The 24,258-nt window shown below is 52.1% G+C and overlaps 2 protein-coding genes across 4 annotated transcripts in view; one reads left to right on the top strand and one right to left on the bottom strand.

Moving 5' to 3' along the window:
• PIK3C2A (phosphatidylinositol-4-phosphate 3-kinase catalytic subunit type 2 alpha) overlaps positions 1–14,390 on the bottom strand; it is a 231,923-nt gene extending 217,533 nt beyond the window's left edge. For 2 of the 3 annotated variants that reach the window (XM_069738457.1, XM_069738460.1), the window contains exons 1-3: positions 14,299–14,390; positions 7,348–8,487; positions 3,691–3,794 (exon numbers count right to left, since the gene is read on the bottom strand). In XM_069738457.1, coding sequence (XP_069594558.1) covers positions 3,691–3,794; positions 7,348–8,415 — 1,172 coding nt within the window. In that variant the 5' untranslated portion in view covers positions 8,416–8,487; positions 14,299–14,390. Of the gene's footprint in view, positions 1–3,690; positions 3,795–7,347; positions 8,488–12,444; positions 12,460–14,298 lie in introns of those variants that run through there. The other variant, XM_069738459.1, reaches the window with a different exon arrangement.
• Positions 14,391–18,812: 4,422 nt separating this feature from the next.
• NUCB2 (nucleobindin 2) overlaps positions 18,813–24,258 on the top strand; it is a 116,642-nt gene continuing 111,196 nt past the window's right edge. The window contains exon 1 of the mRNA XM_069740065.1: positions 18,813–18,920. Within this exon, the coding sequence (XP_069596166.1) occupies positions 18,888–18,920 (33 nt within the window). The 5' untranslated portion in view covers positions 18,813–18,887. The remainder of the gene's footprint in view (positions 18,921–24,258) is intronic.

Raw genomic sequence — 24,258 nt, 5'->3', positions numbered from 1 at the left:
GTATTTCTCTCGCTTGATGCCGAAAAGGCGTTCGACAGGGTACACTGGGGTTATATTGAACTCACACTGGAGAAATTTGGGCTCACCGGGCAAATTAGTAAAGCGGTTATGGCATTATACTCCAACCCCTGCGCGTCGGTTCGTTCGGCGGGATTTAGATCTCGGACATTTTCTATGAGGAATGGTACTCGTCAGGGCTGCCCCCTCTCCCCTATCATCTTTGCTCTGGTCATGGAGCCTTTGGCTGCCATGGTCAGGCAGAGTGCGGACATTAAAGGAATCCGGGTGGGGGGAACTGAACACAAAATTGGCCTCTATGCCGACGACGTGGTCCTGACTTGTGCCTCTCCGTTAGCGTCGCTGAACGCGATTACCTCTATTTTAACTGAGTTTTCGGCGGTTTCGTATTATAAACTTAATCTGACCAAATCCACAATTTTCCCCCTTTTTCTCCCGACCCCCTTCAAATCCAAATTCAATCTCAATACGCGTTCATCTGGGCTCCCCCGGGCTTTACGTACTTAGGCATCAGGATAACTAGGCTGGACAATATAGTTCGTGCAAATTGTGAGGAAACTCTTGCGGAAGTTAGGAAGGGCATGGATCATTTGTCGAGTGCATCGCTCTCCTGGATGGCCCGCATACAAACGGCGAAAATGCTATTCCTACCCAAAATAATGTATCTCTTCCGATGCCTCCCCCTTTTTATCCCTTCGAAGTTTATTTCAGCTTTTCAATCTCTTATAGATCGGTTTATTTGGAATAGGAAGCCTCACAGGATCAGGCGTCGGATTATGTCCCTACCGTATTCTATGGGTGGGTTGGGCGCTCCTGCAGTGCATCCATACTATAGGGCGGCGATCCTTGAGCCCCTTAAAATATGGTGGGAGGGGAACTCATGCTTACCCTGGTTTCTGATTGAATCTCATTTTGCCCCCAAAAACTCGCTTAGATTGCTCTTGGAGCTTCAGCTGCTTCGGGTACCTCTAGTGGGCCCTTGTCTCCGTTCTATTAGGAATGCTTCTAAACTGTGGGCGTTGCTCTGCACCTCCCATATGGTGTTTATGTTTGACTATGTTTCTTTGCAGGCTTTGGAGTATGCAACCGGGCACATTTCTCTTTCCTCCTGGACGGACCGCGGGGTGCTCCGGGTGGCAGACCTTTTCGGCTCAAATGGCCTTCTGTCGTTTGAGGACCTCTCAGGGAGATTCTCTCTTACTGGGTCTGACTTCTATCAATACCTGCAGCTCCGTAGCTTTCTCAGGTCATGTCGGTCATTCGGAGTGCCCCCGCCTCTGACAGAGGACCCGGCTCATAGATTCTTCTGACCGGCCACCATATTGCCCCATGGCATCTCCATAATCTATAAAGCTCTCACTTCCTATGGTTCTGCTGACAAGCTCCCTTTCATGACCGCCTGGGAGTCCTCGCTGGGTTTTGAGGCCTCCCTGGAGGACTGGCAATTTGCTATGGTGCACCCTTCCAGGTTCTCTACATGTCTTGGCCACTTGGAACAGGTGAAAAAAATTCAGCTGCATTGGTACTTTACCCCCGTCCGCCTGGCGAAGGTTTTCCAGTCTTCCTCCCCTCTTTGTTGGAAGAAGTGCGGCGCCTTGGGGTCCTCCTCTCATGTATGGTGGTCGTGCCCGCAGATTCAGGTCTTCAGGCGTGAGGTGGAGGCTTTGATTGTCGATCTGACACGTCTCCCCCTTGCGCTGAGTGGTCAACTAGCTGTTCTGGGTACTTCCCTCATGGGTCTTCCTTCCCCTCTCCGGCCCATAATCTCAAATATCCTAGTTGCCGCTAGACAATGTATAGCGAAACATTGGAAATCCTCGGGTCTCCCCTCCAGAGCCGAACTGATCGCCAGGATTGACTTACACTTCTGCTATGAGGTTATCATGGCACGGGATCTGTCGAGGAGAACTAGGGTCCTCTCGTGGTGGGATCCCTGGGTGTCCTCGGCATATATATCTCAGTCTGCTCTTGCCCTCATTTAAATCGTATGCTTCTCTAATTCTGACACTGTATCTCTGTATTTTGTACTGATCATATTGTGGTCTTTAATTTATGCATTGGACCTTTTCCCACATCCCCCTTCCCCCCCCCCCCCCCCCCCCCGTTTACCCTTTTCTCCCTCCCTCCCCCTCCGAAGTTTACTGATGTGTTGTTTAACATGCAAAATTTCAATAAACATCTATTGGTTAAAAAAAAAAAAAAACCTGTGGGGAGATCTCAAAATAGCTGAGGAAGCAAGGCGCCCCAGGAATCTCACAGAACTGGAGTGTTACGTGTTACGGAACCACTCAGCACCCAGAATATGTTGTGCAGTTATTTGTATGTATAATAGGTTCCATGTGCGATGCATGTCCCTAATGCATCAGCCCACAGGCTGCGCCCCTGGGCAGAGGGGACATGATATTCCCCTTTTGTCCGCCCCCCCCCCCCCCCCCCACCTTTGTAATTCCCACAGTAAATATCGGCAGGCTCCGGCCACCTGCGGCTATTGTAATGTATGTCTGGCCTGCCGCTTTTCTATTGGCCTGCCCTCTGTACCCACTGTAGCAGTGACCGCAGTAATTTACAGGCCCATTCAGTGTGGGTATATACATACATATAACTGCACAACATATTCTGGGTGCTGAGTGGTTCCGTAACACGTAACATGTAGGAATTCTCCCAAGGAAGAATGGAGGAAAATCCCGCAAACATGAATTGGAAGAGTCGCGTCTGGCCACATAAAGTGTTTACAAGCTGTGATGCCTTCAAAGGGGATGGTACTAGGTACTAACCATGAATCTAACAATTATTCCCGCTAGAAGCGGCTAGAGGATACACAATCAATACATGGCATAGAAAAAGAAACTATAGTTATTGTATCCAAGTTGGAAAATATAGGAAACGCAAAATTCATATAAACATATAAGCACAAACGTAGTTTGAACATCATTAGAAAAAACTTTATTGATTTATAAAACTCATAGCCATTAAAAAGTAGCCAACAGTGCTTGTAATGAGCCAGGAAAATACAAACGTGGCATCACCATAGGGTTGGCAGAATTATCACACCAAAAAGACCGTCAATACATAGTGCAGCATATCTATACATTCATAGTAGAGCCAGGGACAGGAAGAGGACATTGTGTAATACCGCAATTATACCATATCGCATGCCCAAATCCCAGAACCCTGAATAGTTACAGTAAAATACGAAGTACAAATATATCTTACCAGAGCCCAAATGATGGTGCCACAGCCCCTACGCGCGTTTCGTGTGTCCTCTTCCTGTATAGATATGCTGCACTATGTATTGACAGTCTTTTTGGTGTGATAATTCTGCCCACCCTATGGTAACGCCACATTTGTATTTTCCTGGCTCATTATAAGCACTACCGGCTACTTTTTAATGGCTATGAGTTTTATAAATCAATAAAGTTTTTTCTAATGCTGTTCAAAATACGTTTGTGCTTATATGTTTATAGGTACTAACCGTGCAGGGCGCCCAAACTTTTGCATCCAACCATTTTCCTTTTTATAATTCTTAAAATGCAAAATATAAAAAAACAAGTAATTCTGACCAGGGGTGCACAAACTTTTACATGCCACTTGATCAGACCCTCGCCCACAGATTGTACCCCAATATCAGACTTTGCATCTGACGAGACACTTCTGGAGATTTGCTCCGCTCACCTTTCCACTTCTTTACAGAAGGCGGCAACTTCTTCATCCTGCACCTCCAAGCCCCGCAAGAAAGAGCTTCCAGGAGGGGTCCGCGAGCTGCTGCCACCATCATTCTAGGAGAAGAAGAGTAGTATCACCGGAAACCAAGGCTGAACACGACATTAACACCGGCCGATAACATGCCACATGCTGACAGTCACGAGCCATCGGCCACAATAACTGTGCAATGTGAGCTGAGTGACTGAACAATGTGTCCCGATCCTAGAGCCCCCACACAACACACAAGGGAGAAGAGGTCCGCTCCCCAGAGCCCCCACACAACACACAAGGGAGAAGAGGTCCGCTCCCCAGAGCCCCCACACAACACACAAGGGAGAAGAGGTCCGCTCCCCAGAGCCCCCACACAACACACAAGGGAGAAGAGGTCCGCTCCCCAGAGCCCCCACACAACACACAAGTGGGAAGAGGTCCGCTCCCCAGAGCCCCCACACAACACACAAGTGGGAAGAGGTCCGCTCCCCAGAGCCCCCACACAACACACAAGGGGGAAGAGGTCCGCTCCCCAGAGCCCCCACACAACACACAAGTGGGAAGAGGTCCGCTCCCCACAGCCCCCACACAACACACAAGGGGGAAGAGGTCCGCTCCCCAGAGCCCCCACACAACACACAAGGGGGAAGAGGTCCGCTCCCCAGAGCCCCCACACAACACACAAGGGGGAAGAGGTCCGCTCCCCTGAGCCCCCACACAACACACAAGGGGGAAGAGGTCCGCTCCCCAGAGCCCCCACACAACACACAAAGGGGAAGAGGTCCGCTCCCCAGAGCCCCCACACAACACACAAGGGAGAAGAGGTCCGCTCCCCAGAGCCCCCACACAACACACAAGGGAGAAGAGGTCCGCTCCCCAGAGCCCCCACACAACACACAAGTGGGAAGAGGTCCGCTCCCCACAGCCCCCACACAACACACAAGGGGGAAGAGGTCCGCTCCCCAGAGCCCCCACACAACACACAAGGGGGAAGAGGTCCGCTCCCCAGAGCCCCCACACAACACACAAGGGGGAAGAGGTCCGCTCCCCAGAGCCCCCACACAACACACAAGGGGGAAGAGGTCCGCTCCCCAGAGCCCCCACACAACACACAAGGGAGAAGAGGTCCGCTCCCCAGAGCCCCCACACAACACACAAGGGGGAAGAGGTCCGCTCCCCAGAGCCCCCACACTACACACAAGGGAGAAGAGGTCCGCTCCCCAGAGCCCCCACACAACACACAAGGGGAGAAGAGGTCCGCTCCCCAGAGCCCCCACACAACACACAAGGGGGAAGAGGTCCGCTCCCCAGAGCCCCCACACAACACACAAGGGGGAAGAGGTCCGCTCCCCAGAGCCCCCACACAACACACAAGGGGGAAGAGGTCCGCTCCCCAGAGCCCCCACACAACACACAAGGGAGAAGAGGTCCGCTCCCCTGACCCCAGAGCTCCGCACGACGAACAGGGAAGAGGTCCGCTCCCCAGAGCCCCCACACAACACACAAGGGAGAAGAGGTCCGCTCCCCTGACCCCAGAGCTCCGCACGACGAACAGGGAAAAGGTCCGCTCCCCAGAGCTCCCGCACGACACACAAGGGAGAAGAGCTCCGCTCCCCTGACCCCAGAGCTCCACACGACGAACAGGGAAGAGCTCCGTTCTCCTGACCCCAGAGCTCCGCACGACGAACAGGGAAGAGCTCCGCTCTCCTGACCCCAGAGCTCCGCACGACGAACAGGGAAGAGGTCCGCTCCCCAGAGCCCCCACACAACACACAAGGGGGAAGAGGTCCGCTCCCCTGACCCCAGAGCTCCGCACGACGAACAGGGAAGAGCTCCGCTCTCCTGACCCCAGAGCTCCGCACGACGAACAGGGAAGAGGTCCGCTCCCCAGAGCCCCCACACAACACACAAGGGGGAAGAGGTCCGCTCCCCTGACCCCAGAGCTCCGCACGACGAACAGGGAAGAGCTCCGCTCTCCTGACCCCAGAGCTCCGCACGACGAACAGGGAAGAGGTCCGCTCCCCAGAGCCCCCACACAACACACAAGGGGGAAGAGGTCCGCTCCCCTGACCCCAGAGCTCCGCACGACGAACAGGGAAGAGCTCCGCTCTCCTGACCCCAGAGCTCCGCACGACGAACAGGGAAGAGGTCCGCTCCCCAGAGCCCCCACACAACACACAAGGGGGAAGAGGTCCGCTCCCCTGACCCCAGAGCTCCGCACGACGAACAGGGAAGAGCTCCGCTCTCCTGACCCCAGAGCTCCGCACGACGAACAGGGAAGAGGTCCGCTCCCCAGAGCCCCCACACAACACACAAGGGGGAAGAGGTCCGCTCCCCAGAGCCCCGCACGACACACAGGGAAGAGCTCCGCTCCCCAGAGCCCCGCACGACACACAGGGAAGAGGTCCGCTCCCCAGAGCCCCGCACGACACACAGGGAAGAGGTCCGCTCCCCAGAGCCCCGCACGACACACAGGGAAGAGGTCCGCTCCCCAGAGCCCCGCACGACACACAGGGAAGAGGTCCGCTCCCCAGAGCCCCGCACGACACACAGGGAAGAGGTCCGCTCCCCAGAGCCCCCACACGACACACAGGGAAGAGGTCCGCTCCCCAGAGCCCCGCACGACACACAATGAAGATCTCTGCTCCCCAGAGCCCCGCACGACACACAGGGAAGAGCTCTGCTCCCCAGAGCTCCGCACGACACACAATGAAGATCTCTGCTCCTCTGACCCCCACACAATGAAGATCTATGCTCCTCTGACCCCCACGCAATGAAGATCTCTGCTCATCTGACCCCCACGCAATGAAGATCTCTGCTCATCTGACCCCCACGCAATGAAGATCTCTGCTCCTCTGACCACCACACAATGAAGATCTCTGCTCATCTGACCCCCACACAATGAAGATCTGTGCTCCTCTGACCCCCACGCAATGAAGATCTGTGCTCCTCTGACCCCCACGCAATGAAGATCTCTGCTCCTCTGACCCCCACGCAATGAAGATCTCTGCTCCTCTGACCCCCACGCAATGAAGATCTCTGCTCCTCTGACCACCACGCAATGAAGATCTCTGCTCATCTGACCCCCACACAATGAAGATCTCTGCTCATCTGACCCCCACCCAATGAAGATCTCTGCTCATCTGACCCCCACACAATGAAGATCTCTGCTCATCTGACCCCCACACAATGAAGATCTCTGCTCATCTGACCCCCACGCAATGAAGATCTCTGCTCCTCTGACCACCACGCAATGAAGATCTGTGCTCCTCTGACCCCCACACAATGAAGATCTCTGCTCCTCTGACCCCCACGCAATGAAGATCTCTGCTCCTCTGACCCCCACGCAATGAAGATCTCTGCTCATCTGACCCCCACGCAATGAAGATCTCTGCTCATCTGACCCCCACGCAATGAAGATCTCTGCTCCTCTGACCCCCACGCAATGAAGATCTCTGCTCATCTGACCCCCACACAATGAAGATCTCTGCTCATCTAACCCCAACGCAATGAAGATCTCTGCTCCTCTGACCCCAACGCAATGAAGATCTCTGCTCATCTGACCCCCACACAATGAAGATCTCTGCTCATCTGATCATAAAAAGGACAAAGACGGAAATTTGCAATTACACTCACTTCTGTGCTCTGACTCCTGGATAGCTGGCTGTGTACTGACCGCAGGTTTAATGAGTGGCTCCTAGAGACTGTGGCCCCTGATGGCGACTTGCCCCCTGCTTTCCTCTCACAGTAGGTGGATTTCACAGGCTTCTCCTCCAGTAACACAGCATCCCAGGGATCTCCTGCCACACTGGGAGATGCCTTGCCATCCTGACCGGCAGCGAGCTCCACTGTATCTACCTTGGGTTTACTAAGTGGATCCAGGTCCAACCAGTCAAATTTGCTAATGTCATCATCCTTGTCCGTCCCCTTCACTGGGAAGGCAGTGGTTTCGGACTGTGGTCTCTGGGTTTCATGGTTGGACTTATCATTTCTTAAGAATTCTGATGCCCTCGCTATTTTATCAAGTAACCTAGCCATGTCAGGAGGAACAGAGGGATATGCGGGCAGGGTCGCTCTCATAGGGAAGGATGCATGCACTGGCACAGGGAAAGAGACGTACGGGGCGGGTGCTGGGAGACTGAGAAACACCGGTTCTCTGCATCGCACCGAAGGGTGGGAGCCATTCTGAAAGGGATCTGAGTGTTTGGGGTAGGATGCAGCATAGGCTGGCTGTGAGGAGCAAGGCACTGGTGCTAGCAGCCGTGACGTCCACGGACTGCGCTGAAATGATGGGTTGGTAAAACATTGCGCTGATACAACCGGATTTAACGCGTGCGTTTGAGGTATGGCCGAGGGCTTTGGGACCACCTCAAAACTGTCATCTAGAAGGAACTTCTCTAACTCAGCGAGTGGAAGTTTCTCTAAATCGATGTTCTGCAACGACTTCTCAGCCCTGTATTTTGTATCCACTTCTGGAAAGTCCATGAGATCACGATCTGGTACGGTGGCACCTGGAGATTTGTGGTGTGGTCTCATGAAGGTGCTGCCCTGAGCTCCCGGCTGTCTCTTCTCTCTCCGCAGCTTGTCTAACGCTTCCACTTCCATCTGTAAGGCCTCCTCTTTCCCCACATCTCTAGTTCCAGAGGTGCGTGTAGACGGGGACACGTTTTGTCTGAAGCCATTGCTGCTGGAGATCTGGGCCATGCTGTGCCAGAGGGGCTTCTCGTGGGGTCAGGTCCGTGCGGGAATCTTCTAGTGGGCCCTCACATCTGAGACCTGGAGAAAGAAGACAGGCGATCATTACAGATGTAAGAGCGACCATTGGGCACCACAAATCATCCCAGCACAGCAAATCCTAAACTAAAACCTGAGCTGATCAGAAGAGTCCCCCAGACCCACGATCAGACAACGCCGCCCCCCGGTATCCTGTGTCATCCGCTTATCAGTCACATTATTAGCATTCGTGCTGCTCCACAATCCCGCAGAATTACTCATAACGTTGCACTGTGATGTCTGATGTTCATCCTAAACAACTATTGACAAATGGGAGGCACCAGTTCAAACACCCTGTCCAATCAGAGGAGACCTCGTCACAAAATGCTAGGACAGGGAAATGGGGACACCCAGCCGCCGATCTATTCCTGCACTTCCAAGGGGAATAAGCAAGTGTAGATTGATGATCTGCAGACGAATACGAAGCATTTAGGATGAGGCATCAGGAGAGGTGACGGCCGGGGCCCCTGTAAACGAGGATACCATGGAGGAGGCCCTGCTATAGGCCCAATGGCACCTGACCGACAGCCCTGAACATAGTTATAGGGCATAGTTATAGTTGTCGTCTGTCAGGATGGCCCCGGCGCTGCCATTACCATATCTGAAACTAAGCAGACGAACACAACAATCGTAAACACACCCAGAGCGAACACCTGCAACCAGGATCAGCAGCGCTCCTGAGAAATGACAACCCAACTGTCATGGTGTGACTCGACCCAACGGATGGTCTGTCAGCTAATGGCACAATACACATACAACAGGGATGGTATAGGTGAGAGGAAGGCCCTACCTGTACCTACCACACCATCTGAGCTCAAACCTGAGCCTGTCCCTGCACTCCCCTAATGCCCTATATGGGTCCTTCCCCCGCCGCCGTCAGGATACCTCGTCCCTTGTAGTTATTTGTTACTGCCCTGGCTAGTGCACTGACCGGTAAGGAGAACTAGCCTCACCTCTGCAGATAATACACACAGGGGGAGGTGACAAACACCAAAGGGAAAGGTAACAAAAACACCACACTTGGCTTATGAATACCGCTGCTAAGCTCCACACCACAGATAACAACAGCAACTGGACTCCAATAACCAGCCTTGGCTGACACCAGAGAGCGGCTCCTGTTAGGCTGGTCTCCCGAGGCATATATCCACCCGGATAGCAAGGGACATGGCGGCCTCCAATGACCCGGGAACAGCGTACTGCACCAGAGTATCTTGTAGCCTAGGTGGTCGACCCTGACAAAAATGGCTCCTAAGGGCAGAGTTATTCCACTGTGTGTCAGTGGCCCACCTCCTAAACTCCGAGCAGCACTCCTGAGCCAGCTGGCCCCCTGCTTCATTTTACGGAGTCTAGACTCAGGGAGATGCCATCAGGATCCCCATACACCAGAGCCGCAAAAAAACTCATCCACTGGCCGCAGAGATGGTGAACTGGTTGGCAAGGAGAAGGCCCAGGATTGGGGATCACCCTTGAGAAGGAAGACTATAATCCCCACATGATGTTCCTCACTCCCTGAAGAACGAGGGCAAAGCCTGAAATACAGCTTGCAGGCTTCTTTAAACACTACAAAACAAACGTATCTCTCCCTCCAGAGAAACATAGTAACATAGTAACATAGTTAGTAAGGCCGAAAAAAGACATTTGTCCATCCAGTTCAGCCTATATTCCATCATAATAAATACCCAGATCTACGTCCTTCTACAGAACCTAATAATTGTACGGTCAGGAAGAGATATTTTGGGTTCTGGCTGAGCCTGCAACTGAGCCGAGGCCCAGATCCCCGTCAACGGCTGAAGCTGCTGCGTCACCTGACCCCGCAGAAACTTAAGCTCATCAGTGAGGGTCTGGATCAGTTGGGCAAAGGCCTGCATTTGAGCCATGGTTCACCAGAAAAAATGTGGTTTGTGATAATGTCACGGTGTGACTCAACCCAACAAATGGTCGGTCAGCTAACAGCTTAATACACATACAATGGGGAAGGTATAGGTGAGAGGGAGGCCCTATCCGTAGGGAATGGTCACCACCTGAACCTGTCACTGCACTCCCCTAACGCTCTATGCGGGTCCTTCCCACCGCCGTCTGGATACCTCGTCCCTAGTAGCCACGTATTATTGCCCTGGTTAGTGCACTGGCCGGCAAGGAGCACTAGCCTCACTTCTGCAGATAATACACACAGGGGTAAATGACAAACACCAAAGGAACAAGGTAACAAAAACACCACACTTGGCTTATGAACACCGCTGCTAAGCTGCACACCACAGATAACAGCAACTGGACTCCAATAACCAGACGTGGCTGACACCAGACAGCTGCTCCTGCTCGGTTGGTCTCCAGAAAGAAACTATCACCAACAGTCAGCTGATGCATCATGTGACCTTTTAAAGGATGTTGGGAGTTGTCACCACCTGCATCCGCTGACCCAGCAACTCTGCAGTAACATCAGACTGCTAGCGGGGAAAAACTGACATTAACCCCCGATGGTCCAAAAGGAAAAAGTTTTAAACGGAGTGGAACCAGAGCTGCCACAAATCCAAAAATGGATCGAGACACCAACATTCCTAACAGACGGTCATGTGTTGTGAATTCTGCTTTTGGGCTCCCTCCGGTGGTTGTAGGTGGTAATGCAGTTGTCCCTGAAGGGCAGTCTTGGTCAGGTGTTTCTGCTGATTGCAGTTCTGACTGGGGTATTTAGGTGTGCAGGATTCATTAGTCCTTGCCAGTTGTCCATGGTTCTGGGAGGAGTAGGTTCTCTGTCTGGTTCCTCTTGCCTTGCTGCTAAATCAGCAAAGATAAGTGTTTGGGTTTTTGTTTCTGTGGCACACATGCTGTTGTTTTCTCTTGTCCAGCTTAGATTGTGTCAGTGTTTTCTCAGTCTTGTTGGATTCTCAGCAGTTGCAGATATACGCTCCACTGGAGCGTTATAAGAGGGTAGATATCAGTCACATATGATGTAATGTCTGAGGGTTATATCAGTACTGGAGCATTATAAGAGGGGCTGATATCAGTCACATATGGTGTAATGTCTGGAGGTTATATCAGTACTGGAGCGTTATAAGAGGGGCTGATATCAGTCACATATGGTGTAATGTCTGGGGGTTATATCAGTACTGGAGCGATATAAGAGGGGCTGATATCAGTCATATATGGTGTAATGTCTGGAGGTTATATCAGTACTGGAGCGTTATAAGAGGGGCTGATATCAGTCATATATGGTGTAATGTCTGGAGGTTATATCAGTACTGGAGCGTTATAAGAGGGGCTGATATCAGTCATATATGGTGTAATGTCTGGAGGTTATATCAGTACTGGAGCGTTATAAGAGGGGCTGATATCAGTCATATATAGAATGGGCTCAGCACTGCGGATATACACTTCCGGTCGCTTATTGCCTGTAATAACACCACAGTCGCCTCTCCTCGGCCAGCGACGACTGATAACAGAGAGTTTGCAGTCACTACTGTACTGAGCTCTGCCACAATATACGGCGGGTGTGCGCTGCCATCATACACTGCAAAACACAACTCAGCCGCAGCTCAGGAGTGACACACAGGGGGCGCTGCGTCATCCTCCCTGCGGGGACACAATCACAAGACCCACTGACCAGAAGACGAGACTGAAAAGTCAGAGAACCTACAGCACCCCCAAAAACACCGATCACTGTCGTCGTCCTCCTCCTCCTCACACACCGGTCACTGTCCCCCCTCCTCACACACCGGTCACTGACCCCCCTCCTCCTCCTCACACACCGGTCACTGTCCCCCCCTCCTCACATAACGGTCACTGTCCCCCCTCCTCACGTAACGGTCACTGTCCCCCCTCCTCACGTAACGGTCACTGTCCCCCCTCCTCACATAACGGTCACTGTCCCCCCTCCTCACGTAACGGTCACTGTCCCCCCTCCTCACACACCGGTCACTGTCCCCCCTCCTCACGTAACGGTCACTGTCCCCCCTCCTCACACACCGGTCACTGTCCTCCCCTCCTCACATAACGGTCACTGTCCTCCTCCTCACACACCGGTCACTGTCCCCCCTCCTCACATAACGGTCACTGTCCCCCCCTCCTCACATACCGGTCACTGTCCCCCCTCCTCACACACCGGTCACTGTCCCCCCTCCTCACACACCGGTCACTGTCCCCCCTCCTCACATAACGGTCACTGTCCCCCCTCCTCACACACCGGTCACTGTCCCCCCTCCTCACATAACGGTCACTGTCCCCCCTCCTCACACACCGGTCACTGTCCCCCCTCCTCCTCCTCCTCACACAACGGTCACTGTGCCCCCTCCTCACATAACGGTCACTGTCCCCCCTCCTCACACACCGGTCACTGTCCCCCCTCCTCCCATAACGGTCACTGTCCCCCCTCCTCACACACCGGTCACTGTCCCCCCTCATCACACACCGGTCACTGTCCTCCTCCTCACACACCGGTCACTGTCCTCCTCCTCACACACCGGTCACTGTCCCCCCTCCTCACATAACGGTCACTGTCCTCCTCCTCACACACCGGTCACTGTCCTCCTCCTCACACACCGGTCACTGTCCCCCCTCCTCACATAACGGTCACTGTCCCCCCCTCCTCACATACCGGTCACTGTCCCCCCTCCTCACACACCGGTCACTGTCCCCCCTCCTCACATAACGGTCACTGTCCTCCTCCTCACACACCGGTCACTGTCCCCCCTCCTCACATAACGGTCACTGTCCTCCTCCTCACACACCGGTCACTGTCCTCCTCCTCACACACCGGTCACTGTCCCCCCTCCTCACATAACGGTCACTGTCCCCCCCTCCTCACACACCGGTCACTGTCCCCCCTCCTCACACACCGGTCACTGTCCCCCCCTCCTCACACACCGGTCACTGTCCCCCCTCCTCACACACCGGTCACTGTCCCCCCTCCTCACATAACGGTCACTGTCCCCCCTCCTCACACAACGGTCACTGTCCCCCCCTCCTCACATAACGGTCACTGTCCTCCTCCTCACACACCGGTCACTGTCCCCCCCTCCTCACATAACGGTCACTGTCCTCCTCCTCACATACCGGTCACTGTCCCCCCTCCTCACATAACGGTCACTGTCCCCCCTCCTCACATAACGGTCACTGTCCCCCCTCCTCACACACCGGTCACTGTCCCCCCTCCTCACACACCGGTCACTGTCCCCCCTCCTCACATAACGGTCACTGTCCCCCCTCCTCACACAACGGTCACTGTCCCCCCTCCTCACATAACGGTCACTGTCCCCCCCTCCTCACACAACGGTCACTGTCCCCCCCTCCTCACACACCGGTCACTGTCCCCCCTCCTCACACACCGGTCACTGTCCCCCCTCCTCACATAACGGTCACTGTCCCCCCTCCTCACACACCGGTCACTGTCCCCCCTCCTCACATAACGGTCACTGTCCCCCCCTCCTCACACAACGGTCACTGTCCCCCCCTCCTCACACACCGGTCACTGTCCCCCCTCCTCACATAACGGTCACTGTCCCCCCTCCTCACACACCGGTCACTGTCCCCCCCTCCTCACATAACGGTCACTGTCCCCCCCTCCTCACATACCGGTCACTGTCCTCCTCCTCACACACCGGTCACTGTCCCCCCTCCTCACATAACGGTCACTGTCCCCCCTCCTCACATAACGGTCACTGTCCCCCCTCCTCACACACCGGTCACTGTCCCCCCCTCCTCACATAACGGTCACTGTCCTCCTCCTCACACACCGGTCACTGTCCCCCCTCCTCACATAACGGTCACTGTCCCCCCTCCTCCTCCTCACACACCGGTCACTGTCCCCCCCTCCTCACACACCGGTCACTGTCCTCCTCCTCCTCAGTGTCTCTCCTCCGGGCCCGGTTTCTCCGTTCTTCCTGTACGTCTTCCTCGCTCCCGTCAAGCTACAAATAACGTGCGCGTCCGTCTCTGACAGCATTGCGCATGTGCAGGTAAACCATTCACGGCCGCCACCTTCTGGAAACAAAGAGAAGTGCAATGTATGGTCCAATCAAAAATACGGTAAATATATATATATCATCCCCCATAATACATCACTCCCAGTATCCGCTCTATTATATATCGCTCTATTATATATCACTCCCAGTATCCGCTCTATTATATATCACTCCCAGTATCCGCTCTATTATACATCACTCCCAGTATCCGCTCTATTATTCATCACTCCCAATATCCGCTCTATTATATATCACTCCCAGTATCCGCTCTATTATATATCACTCCCAGTATCCGCTGTATTATTCATCACTCCCAGTATCCGCTCTATTATATATCACTCCCAGTATCCGCTGTATTATTCATCACTCCCAGTATCCGCTCTATTATATATCACTCCCAGTATCCGCTCTATTATATATCACTCCCAGTATCCGCTCTATTATATATCACTCCCAGTATCCGCTCTATTATATATCACTCCCAGTATCCGCTCTATTATATATCACTCCCAGTATCCGCTCTATTATATATCACTCCCAGTATCCGCTCTATTATATATCACTCCCAATATCCGCTCTGTTATATATCACTCCCAATATCCGCTCTGTTATATATCACTCCCAATATCCGCTCTATTATATATCACTCCCAATATCCGCTCTATTATATATCACTCCCAGTATCCGCTGTATTATTCATCACTCCCAATATCCGCTCTATTATATATCACTCCCAATATCCGCTGTATTATTCATCACTCCCAGTATCCGCTGTATTATTCATCACTCCCAGTATCCGCTGTATTATTCATCACTCCCAGTATCCGCTGTATTATTCATCACTCCCAGTATCCGCTCTATTATATATCACTCCCAATATCCGCTCTGTTATATATCACTCCCAATATCCGCTCTGTTATATATCACTCCCAATATCCGCTCTGTTATATATCACTCCCAATATCCGCTCTATTATATATCACTCCCAATATCCGCTCTATTATATATCACTCCCAGTATCCGCTGTATTATTCATCACTCCCAATATCCGCTCTATTATATATCACTCCCAATATCCGCTGTATTATTCATCACTCCCAGTATCCGCTGTATTATTCATCACTCCCAATATCCGCTCTATTATATATCACTCCCAGTATCCGCTGTATTATTCATCACTCCCAGTATCCGCTGTATTATTCATCACTCCCAGTATCCGCTCTATTATATATCACTCCCAATATCCGCTCTGTTATATATCACTCCCAATATCCGCTCTGTTATATATCACTCCCAATATCCGCTCTGTTATATATCACTCCCAATATCCGCTCTATTATATATCACTCCCAATATCCGCTCTATTATATATCACTCCCAGTATCCGCTGTATTATTCATCACTCCCAATATCCGCTCTATTATATATCACTCCCAGTATCCGCTCTATTATATATCACTCCCAGTATCCGCTGTATTATTCATCACTCCCAGTATCCGCTCTATTATTCATCACTCCCAGTATCCGCTCTATTATATATCACTCCCAATATCCGCTCTGTTATATATCACTCCCAATATCCGCTCTGTTATATATCACTCCCAATATCCGCTCTATTATATATCACTCCCAGTATCCGCTCTATTATATATCACTCCCAGTATCCGCTCTGTTATATATCACTCCCAATATCCGCTCTGTTATATATCACTCCCAGTATCCGCTCTATTATATATCACTCCCAGTATCCGCTCTATTATTCATCACTCCCAGTATCCGCTCTATTATATATCACTCCCAGTATCCGCTCTATTATAGATCACTCCCAGTATCCGCTGTATTATATATCACTCCCAGTATCCGCTCTATTATTCATCACTCCCAATATCCGCTCTATTATATATCACTCCCAGTATCCGCTGTATTATTCATCACTCCCAGTATCCGCTCTATTATATATCACTCCCAGTATCCGCTGTATTATTCATCACTCCCAGTATCCGCTCTATTATATATCACTCCCAGTATCCGCTCTATTATATATCACTCCCAGTATCCGCTGTATTATTCATCACTCCCAGTATCCGCTGTATTATTCATCACTCCCAGTATCCGCTCTATTATATATCACTCCCAATATCCGCTCTGTTATATATCACTCCCAATATCCGCTCTGTTATATATCACTCCCAATATCCGCTCTGTTATATATCACTCCCAATATCCGCTCTATTATATATCACTCCCAATATCCGCTCTATTATATATCACTCCCAGTATCCGCTGTATTATTCATCACTCCCAATATCCGCTCTATTATATATCACTCCCAATATCCGCTCTATTATATATCACTCCCAGTATCCGCTCTATTATATATCACTCCCAGTATCCGCTCTATTATATATCACTCCCAGTATCCGCTGTATTATTCATCACTCCCAGTATCCGCTCTATTATTCATCACTCCCAGTATCCGCTCTATTATATATCACTCCCAATATCCGCTCTGTTATATATCACTCCCAATATCCGCTCTGTTATATATCACTCCCAATATCCGCTCTATTATATATCACTCCCAGTATCCGCTCTATTATATATCACTCCCAGTATCCGCTCTGTTATATATCACTCCCAATATCCGCTCTGTTATATATCACTCCCAGTATCCGCTCTATTATATATCACTCCCAGTATCCGCTCTATTATTCATCACTCCCAGTATCCGCTCTATTATATATCACTCCCAGTATCCGCTCTATTATACATCACTCCCAGTATCCGCTCTGTTATATATCACTCCCAATATCCGCTCTATTATTCATCACTCCCAGTATCCGCTGTATTATTCATCACTCCCAGTATCCGCTCTATTATATATCACTCCCAGTATCCGCTGTATTATATATCACTCCCAGTATCCGCTCTATTATATATCACTCCCAGTATCCGCTCTGTTATATATCACTCCCAATATCCGCTCTATTATTCATCACTCCCAGTATCCGCTCTATTATATATCACTCCCAATATCCGCTCTATTATATATCACTCCCAGTATCCGCTGTATTATTCATCACTCCCAGTATCCGCTGTATTATTCATCACTCCCAGTATCCGCTCTATTATATATCACTCCCAATATCCGCTCTGTTATATATCACTCCCAATATCCGCTCTATTATATATCACTCCCAGTATCCGCTGTATTATTCATCACTCCCAGTATCCGCTCTATTATATATCACTCCCAATATCCGCTCTATTATATATCACTCCCAGTATCCGCTGTATTATTCATCACTCCCAGTATCCGCTCTATTATATATCACTCCCAGTATCCGCTCTATTATATATCACTCCCAATATCCGCTCTATTATATATCACTCCCAATATCCGCTCTATTATATATCACTCCCAGTATCCGCTGTATTATTCATCACTCCCAGTATCCGCTCTATTATATATCACTCCCAGTATCCGCTGTATTATTCATCACTCCCAATATCCGCTCTATTATTCATCACTCCCAGTATCCGCTCTATTATATATCACTCCCAGTATCCGCTGTATTATTCATCACTCCCAATATCCGCTGTATTATATATCACTCCCAGTATCCGCTCTATTATATATCACTCCCAGTATCCGCTGTATTATTCATCACTCCCAGTATCCGCTCTATTATATATCACTCCCAGTATCCGCTCTATTATATATCACTCCCAGTATCCGCTCTATTATATATCACTCCCAGTATCCGCTCTATTATATATCACTCCCAGTATCCGCTCTATTATTCATCACTCCCAGTATCCGCTCTATTATATATCACTCCCAGTATCCGCTGTATTATTCATCACTCCCAGTATCCGCTCTATTATATATCACTCCCAGTATCCGCTCTATTATATATCACTCCCAGTATCCGCTCTATTATATATCACTCCCAGTATCCGCTCTATTATATATCACTCCCAGTATCCGCTGTATTATTCATCACTCCCAGTATCCGCTCTATTATATATCACTCCCAATATCCGCTCTATTATTCATCACTCCCAGTATCCGCTGTATTATTCATCACTCCCAGTATCCGCTGTGTTGTGTACGGGTAGACTAGTGATTGCCGGTGTTACTCTGATCGGGACGTTTTCCGGTCAGTCAGGGTTTGCTGGGATGTCTTGTTGCCAGGTAACAGGGAGGCGACTGCTGGATCTAGGCGCCACGTTAGAGCAAGTCTCATGAAAATATGGCTCCGCCTACGTTTTTCGGCCAATCAAATATTTCCCCGGCTCTTTGCTCATCAGCAGCCTGAACCAATTAGTAGAGAAGAGGCGGGTCTTATTCCCATGGAAACAATTGTTGTTCAGTATCGATGGGCGTGTCACAACCGGGATGTGGGCGGGGTGTTGTCATTCTACTTCGTAATCCGAAGAAGAGATATGGAACCCGGAGCCGGGAGAAGAAGCAAGCAGGTGAGGCCGAGGGCGCCGCGGTGTAAGCCGGGAGAAGGAGCAGGTGAGGCCGAGGGTGCCGCGGTGTAAGCCGGGAGAAGGAGCAGGTGAGGCCGAGGGTGCCGCGGTGTAAGCCGGGAGAAGGAGCAGGTGAGGCCGAGGGTGCCGCGGTGTAAGCCGGGAGAAGGAGCAGGTGAGGCCGAGGGCGCCGCGGTGTAAGCCGGGAGAAGGAGCAGGTGAGGCCGAGGGCGCCGCGGTGTAAGCCGGGAGAAGGAGCAGGTGAGGCCGAGGGTGCCGCGGTGTAAGCCGGGAGAAGGAGCAGGTGAGGCCGAGGGCGCCGCGGTGTAAGCCGGGAGAAGGAGCAGGTGAGGCCGAGGGTGCCGCGGTGTAAGCCGGGAGAAGGAGCAGGTGAGGCCGAGGGTGCCGCGGTGTAAGCCGGGAGAAGGAGCAGGTGAGGCCGAGAGTGCCGCGGTGTAAGCCGGGAGAAGGAGCAGGTGAGGCCGAGGGTGCCGCGGTGTAAGCCGGGAGAAGGAGCAGGTGAGGCCGAGGGCGCCGCGGTGTAAGCCGGGAGAAGGAGCAGGTGAGGCCGAGGGTGCCGCGGTGTAAGCCGGGAGAAGGAGCAGGTGAGGCCGAGGGTGCCGCGGTGTAAGCCGGGAGAAGGAGCAGGTGAGGCCGAGGGTGCCGCGGTGTAAGCCGGGAGAAGGAGCAGGTGAGGCCGAGGGTGCCGCGGTGTAAGCCGGGAGAAGGAGCAGGTGAGGCCGAGGGTTCCGCGGTGTAAGCCGGGAGAAGGAGCAGGTGAGGCCGAGGGTGCCGCGGTGTAAGCCGGGAGAAGGAGCAGGTGAGGCCGAGGGTGCCGCGGTGTAAGCCGGGAGAAGGAGCAGGTGAGGCCGAGGGTTCCGCGGTGTAAGCCGGGAGAAGGAGCAGGTGAGGCCGAGGGCGCCGCGGTGTAAGCCGGGAGAAGGAGCAGGTGAGGCCGAGGGCGCCGCGGTGTAAGCCGGGAGAAGGAGCAGGTGAGGCCGAGGGTGCCGCGGTGTAAGCCGGGAGAAGGAGCAGGTGAGGCCGAGGGTGCCGCGGTGTAAGCCGGGAGAAGGAGCAAGCAGGTGAGGCCGAGGGTGCCGCGGTGTAAGCCGGGAGAAGGAGCAGGTGAGGCCGAGGGTGCCGCGGTGTAAGCCGGGAGGAGGAGCAGGTGAGGCCGAGGGTGCCGCGGTGTAAGCCGGGAGGAGGAGCAGGTGAGGCCGAGGGTGCCGCGGTGTAAGCCGGGAGGAGGAGCAGGTGAGGCCGAGGGCGCCGCGGTGTAAGCCGGGAGAAGGAGCAGGTGAGGCCGAGGGCGCCGCGGTGTAAGCCGGGAGAAGGAGCAGGTGAGGCCGAGGGTGCCGCGGTGTAAGCCGGGAGAAGGAGCAGGTGAGGCCGAGGGCGCCGCGGTGTAAGCCGGGAGAAGGAGCAGGTGAGGCCGAGGGCGCCGCGGTGTAAGCCGGGAGGAGGAGCAGGTGAGGCCGAGGGTGCCGCGGTGTAAGCCGGGAGGAGGAGCAGGTGAGGCCGAGGGTGCCGCGGTGTAAGCCGGGAGAAGGAGCAGGTGAGGCCGAGGGTGCCGCGGTGTAAGCCGGGAGAAGGAGCAGGTGAGGCCGAGGGTGCCGCGGTGTAAGCCGGGAGAAGGAGCAGGTGAGGCCGAGGGTGCCGCGGTGTAAGCCGGGAGAAGGAGCAGGTGAGGCCGAGGGTGCCGCGGTGTAAGCCGGGAGAAGGAGCAGGTGAGGCCGAGGGTGCCGCGGTGTAAGCCGGGAGAAGGAGCAGGTGAGGCCGAGGGTGCCGCGGTGTAAGCCGGGAGAAGGAGCAGGTGAGGCCGAGGGTGCCGCGGTGTAAGCCGGGAGGAGGAGCAGGTGAGGCCGAGGGCGCCGCGGTGTAAGCCGGGAGAAGGAGCAGGTGAGGCCGAGGGCGCCGCGGTGTAAGCCGGGAGAAGGAGCAGGTGAGGCCGAGGGCGCCGCGGTGTAAGCCGGGAGAAGGAGCAGGTGAGGCCGAGGGTGCCGCGGTGTAAGCCGGGAGAAGAAGCAGGTGAGGCCGAGGGTGCCGCGGTGTAAGCCGGGAGAAGGAGCAGGTGAGGCCGAGGGCGCCGCGGTGTAAGCCGGGAGAAGGAGCAGGTGAGGCCGAGGGCGCCGCGGTGTAAGCCGGGAGAAGGAGCAGGGGAGGCCGAGGGCGCCGCGGTGTAAGCCGGGAGAAGGAGCAGGGGAGGCCGAGGGTGCCGCAGTGTGACCCCTCTCTCTAGACAGCCCTGACCCTCGCGCCCTCCCTCCGGACAGCCCGCTCCCTCTGAGCCCTCCCTCCGGACAGCCCTGACCCTCGCGCCCTCCCTCCGGACCGCTCTGCCTCAGGAGTCGGGCCGCCCCCCTTCATATCACACTGTTGGGTGCAGTCGGATTGATACAATGCTCCTGGACAAAATGTGGCCGGTACAGGGCTTTGTGTTGCCCGCCTCTGCGCTTTAGTAGAGCAGGTAATGGACGGGTGATTCTGAATGCCGTCCTCACTGCGTCTAGTAATGATAGCCGGACTTTTTCTCTTTTTTTTTTTTTTTTTTTCTTATGGACTGGGGGGGATTTTAATTCGGTTCTCTCTTGTCACCCTCCACGACAGCACTACAGGAGGTTACTCCCCGCCCAATAGGGACAGGAAACACAAAGAGGTCATATAACTCACCCCTCCAGTGTTTTCCTGTCCCTATGGGGCATGAGGAGGTCATCCAGTGGTGGGTGCTCTGTGGCCTGTAACTTTTTAGGCCGGGCAGCTGAGGACGATAGCTGCACCTGTCTCCCCTGGGACACAGGTCGTGTTAAATGCCGTTGTCAGTTTGGCAGCAGCATTTAACAGGTTAATAGCCGCGGGTGCACTGCGATTCCACCCGCGGATGTTCCTGGCACATGTCAGCTGTTCAAAACAGCTGACGTGCTGGAAAAGATGTGGGCTCAGTGCCGGAACCCACATCAAAGGGAGGGAGTCCGATATCGGCGTAAATGTACTCCCCATGTCGGAATAAGACAAAAAAGAATGTATATTTTCGTGTATTGGAAATACCAAAGTCTAATATTGGACGAATGGGAGCTTCCAAAGAAGCGCTTTGGGATTCCAGCAGAACTTAGGTTCCCACTAGAGGAAGAAATATATAAATCTTGGTGAGAAATACTAAAGGTGGATATCCAGGTTGCAAAAAAGACAACACTGCCATCTGAAGATTCCTCACAACTGAGGGACCCAATGGATTGTAAAATGGACAGCCTGCTTAAGAAATACTGAGATTGGAGCAGCGCTGTTGAACACACATGTGGGATCTACGTGTCCAACAAGTTCCATGTTCCAGAGGTTGAACCATCTGGAAGAACATCTCCGTATGGGAACCTCAAGGTAAGAGCTACTGGAATCTTTACTTCAGAAGGCCACAGGATTCTTAGTGGAAACCCCCACAGAGTTAAGAACAGCGGCAAGATCTCAGTCTTGTCAAATTCAGCAAGTCGTGCACTGCGGCTGAAATTGTGGAGCAGTGACATAGCCTCCATAATTAATCCCTCTCGGGGATTACATGTTTAGACCAGCACTAGATGAATTATTGGAGAAAGCATCTGATAAGATGAAAACGCTGCCAGAACTCTAGATTGCCATGAAGCCGTCCTTTTGACCCCCACAAAAACAGCCCCCTTCATATAGAAGAAAAGGGGAAAGCGGTCCGCGGGAGGTAGAGGCAGAAACATCTCGCTCTCCTAGAATCAGCATCAGGAGAGGCAATGATTACAAAATAGTAGGGGTCGGATTTCTGAGTTCCTCTCCCAATGGCAGATGATCACCCCAAATCAATGGGTTCAATCTGTCAAAGAAGGAATTAAAATCGAATTCTCCTCCAAACCTCCACAGATTCTGAGGATAACGTCCTCATCATCCCTGGAGCTACAAATCTCCTTAACATCAAGACTCCAGAAATTACTAGCCGCAGGGATAATCTCCCCAGTACCAGAAACAGATTGCAGAAGGGGACATTATTTCTGTGTGTTCCTTGTGTATAAAAAAATAAACCAACAAAAACAAATGGAACTTACAGGATAATATAATTAAAACCCCTGAACATAAAGTACAGGAGATTCAAGATGGAATCATTAAAATCTACCATTCCTACTGTATAATAGGACAAGATTTTGTCATTTCGACCTACAGGATGCCTACTATCACATTCCCATTAACCCGGTACACCAGAAATACCTGAGAGTTGCAGTTACCCAAGGACATCAAGTACTCCACTTTTAAGTTCAACGTCCCCCGATTGGGAACCTCATCCGCTCCTCGGGTATTTACCAGGGTCATGGAGGCGGTAGTAGCATTCATCAGGAACCAAAATATCTGTATCATTACCTCAACAACTTCCTGGTGATGGGTCCAATAATGCCAATACTCGAAGATCACTTATGGAGAACCCTTCAGATTCTTACATCTCAGGGGTGGCCGGTAAACTATGAAAAATAAGACCTAGACCCTTCTAGGAAGAAGTTCCTACAGATTCTGTTGGACTCTCAAGACCAAATATATCCTGGTTACCGAGAGACAAACCTATCAAAGTATGATTCAAAGTGTCTGTGAGATTCACAATGTCATGACCTTGTGTATCCAGGCAGTAGCTTTGGCTTAGGCCCACACAAGAATCCTACAGATTCACATCATATGCCCTTGAGACGGAACCCTGGGATCCTTAACAGAACAATCTACTTATCCAGCCAAGTAAAACATTAACTCAGCTGCTGGCTTAATTAAAAAATAATTTAAGTAGACGAATAACCTGGAATCAGAATCTTCTATCGACCATCATAACAGATGTCCTCAAAAGAGGATGGAGAGTCAGGTTCCCCAGGCCTCATTCCAGGGGATATGGTCTCAAGACCTCAGTCTTTGGTTATCCAATTTCAGAAAATTGAAAGCCATGGAAGAAGCTCTCACAGCTGCGGTGAGCTTGGTAAGAGAAACCCACGTAAAAATATACTAACATAGTTAGTAAGGCCGAAAAAAGACATTTGTCCATCCAGTTCAGCCTATATTCCATCATAATAAATCCCCAGATCTACGTCCTTCTACAGAACCTAATAATTGTATGATACAATATTGTTCTGCTCCAGGAAGACATCCAGGCCTCTCTTGAACCCCTCGACTGAGTTCGCCATCACCACCTCCTCAGGCAAGCAATTCCAGATTCTCACTGCCCTAACAGTAAAGAATCCTCTTCTATGTTGGTGGAAAAACCTTCTCTCCTCCAGACGCAAAGAATGCCCCCTTGTGCCCGTCACCTTCCTTGGTATAAACAGATCCTCAGCGAGATATTTGTATTGTCCCCTTA

This window comes from Ranitomeya imitator, chromosome 9, assembly GCF_032444005.1.
Source record: "Ranitomeya imitator isolate aRanImi1 chromosome 9, aRanImi1.pri, whole genome shotgun sequence".
Taxonomy (NCBI): Eukaryota; Metazoa; Chordata; class Amphibia; order Anura; family Dendrobatidae; genus Ranitomeya; species Ranitomeya imitator.
Note: the sequence above shows the minus strand (reverse complement) of the source record. Positions and strands in the feature narration are given on the sequence as shown.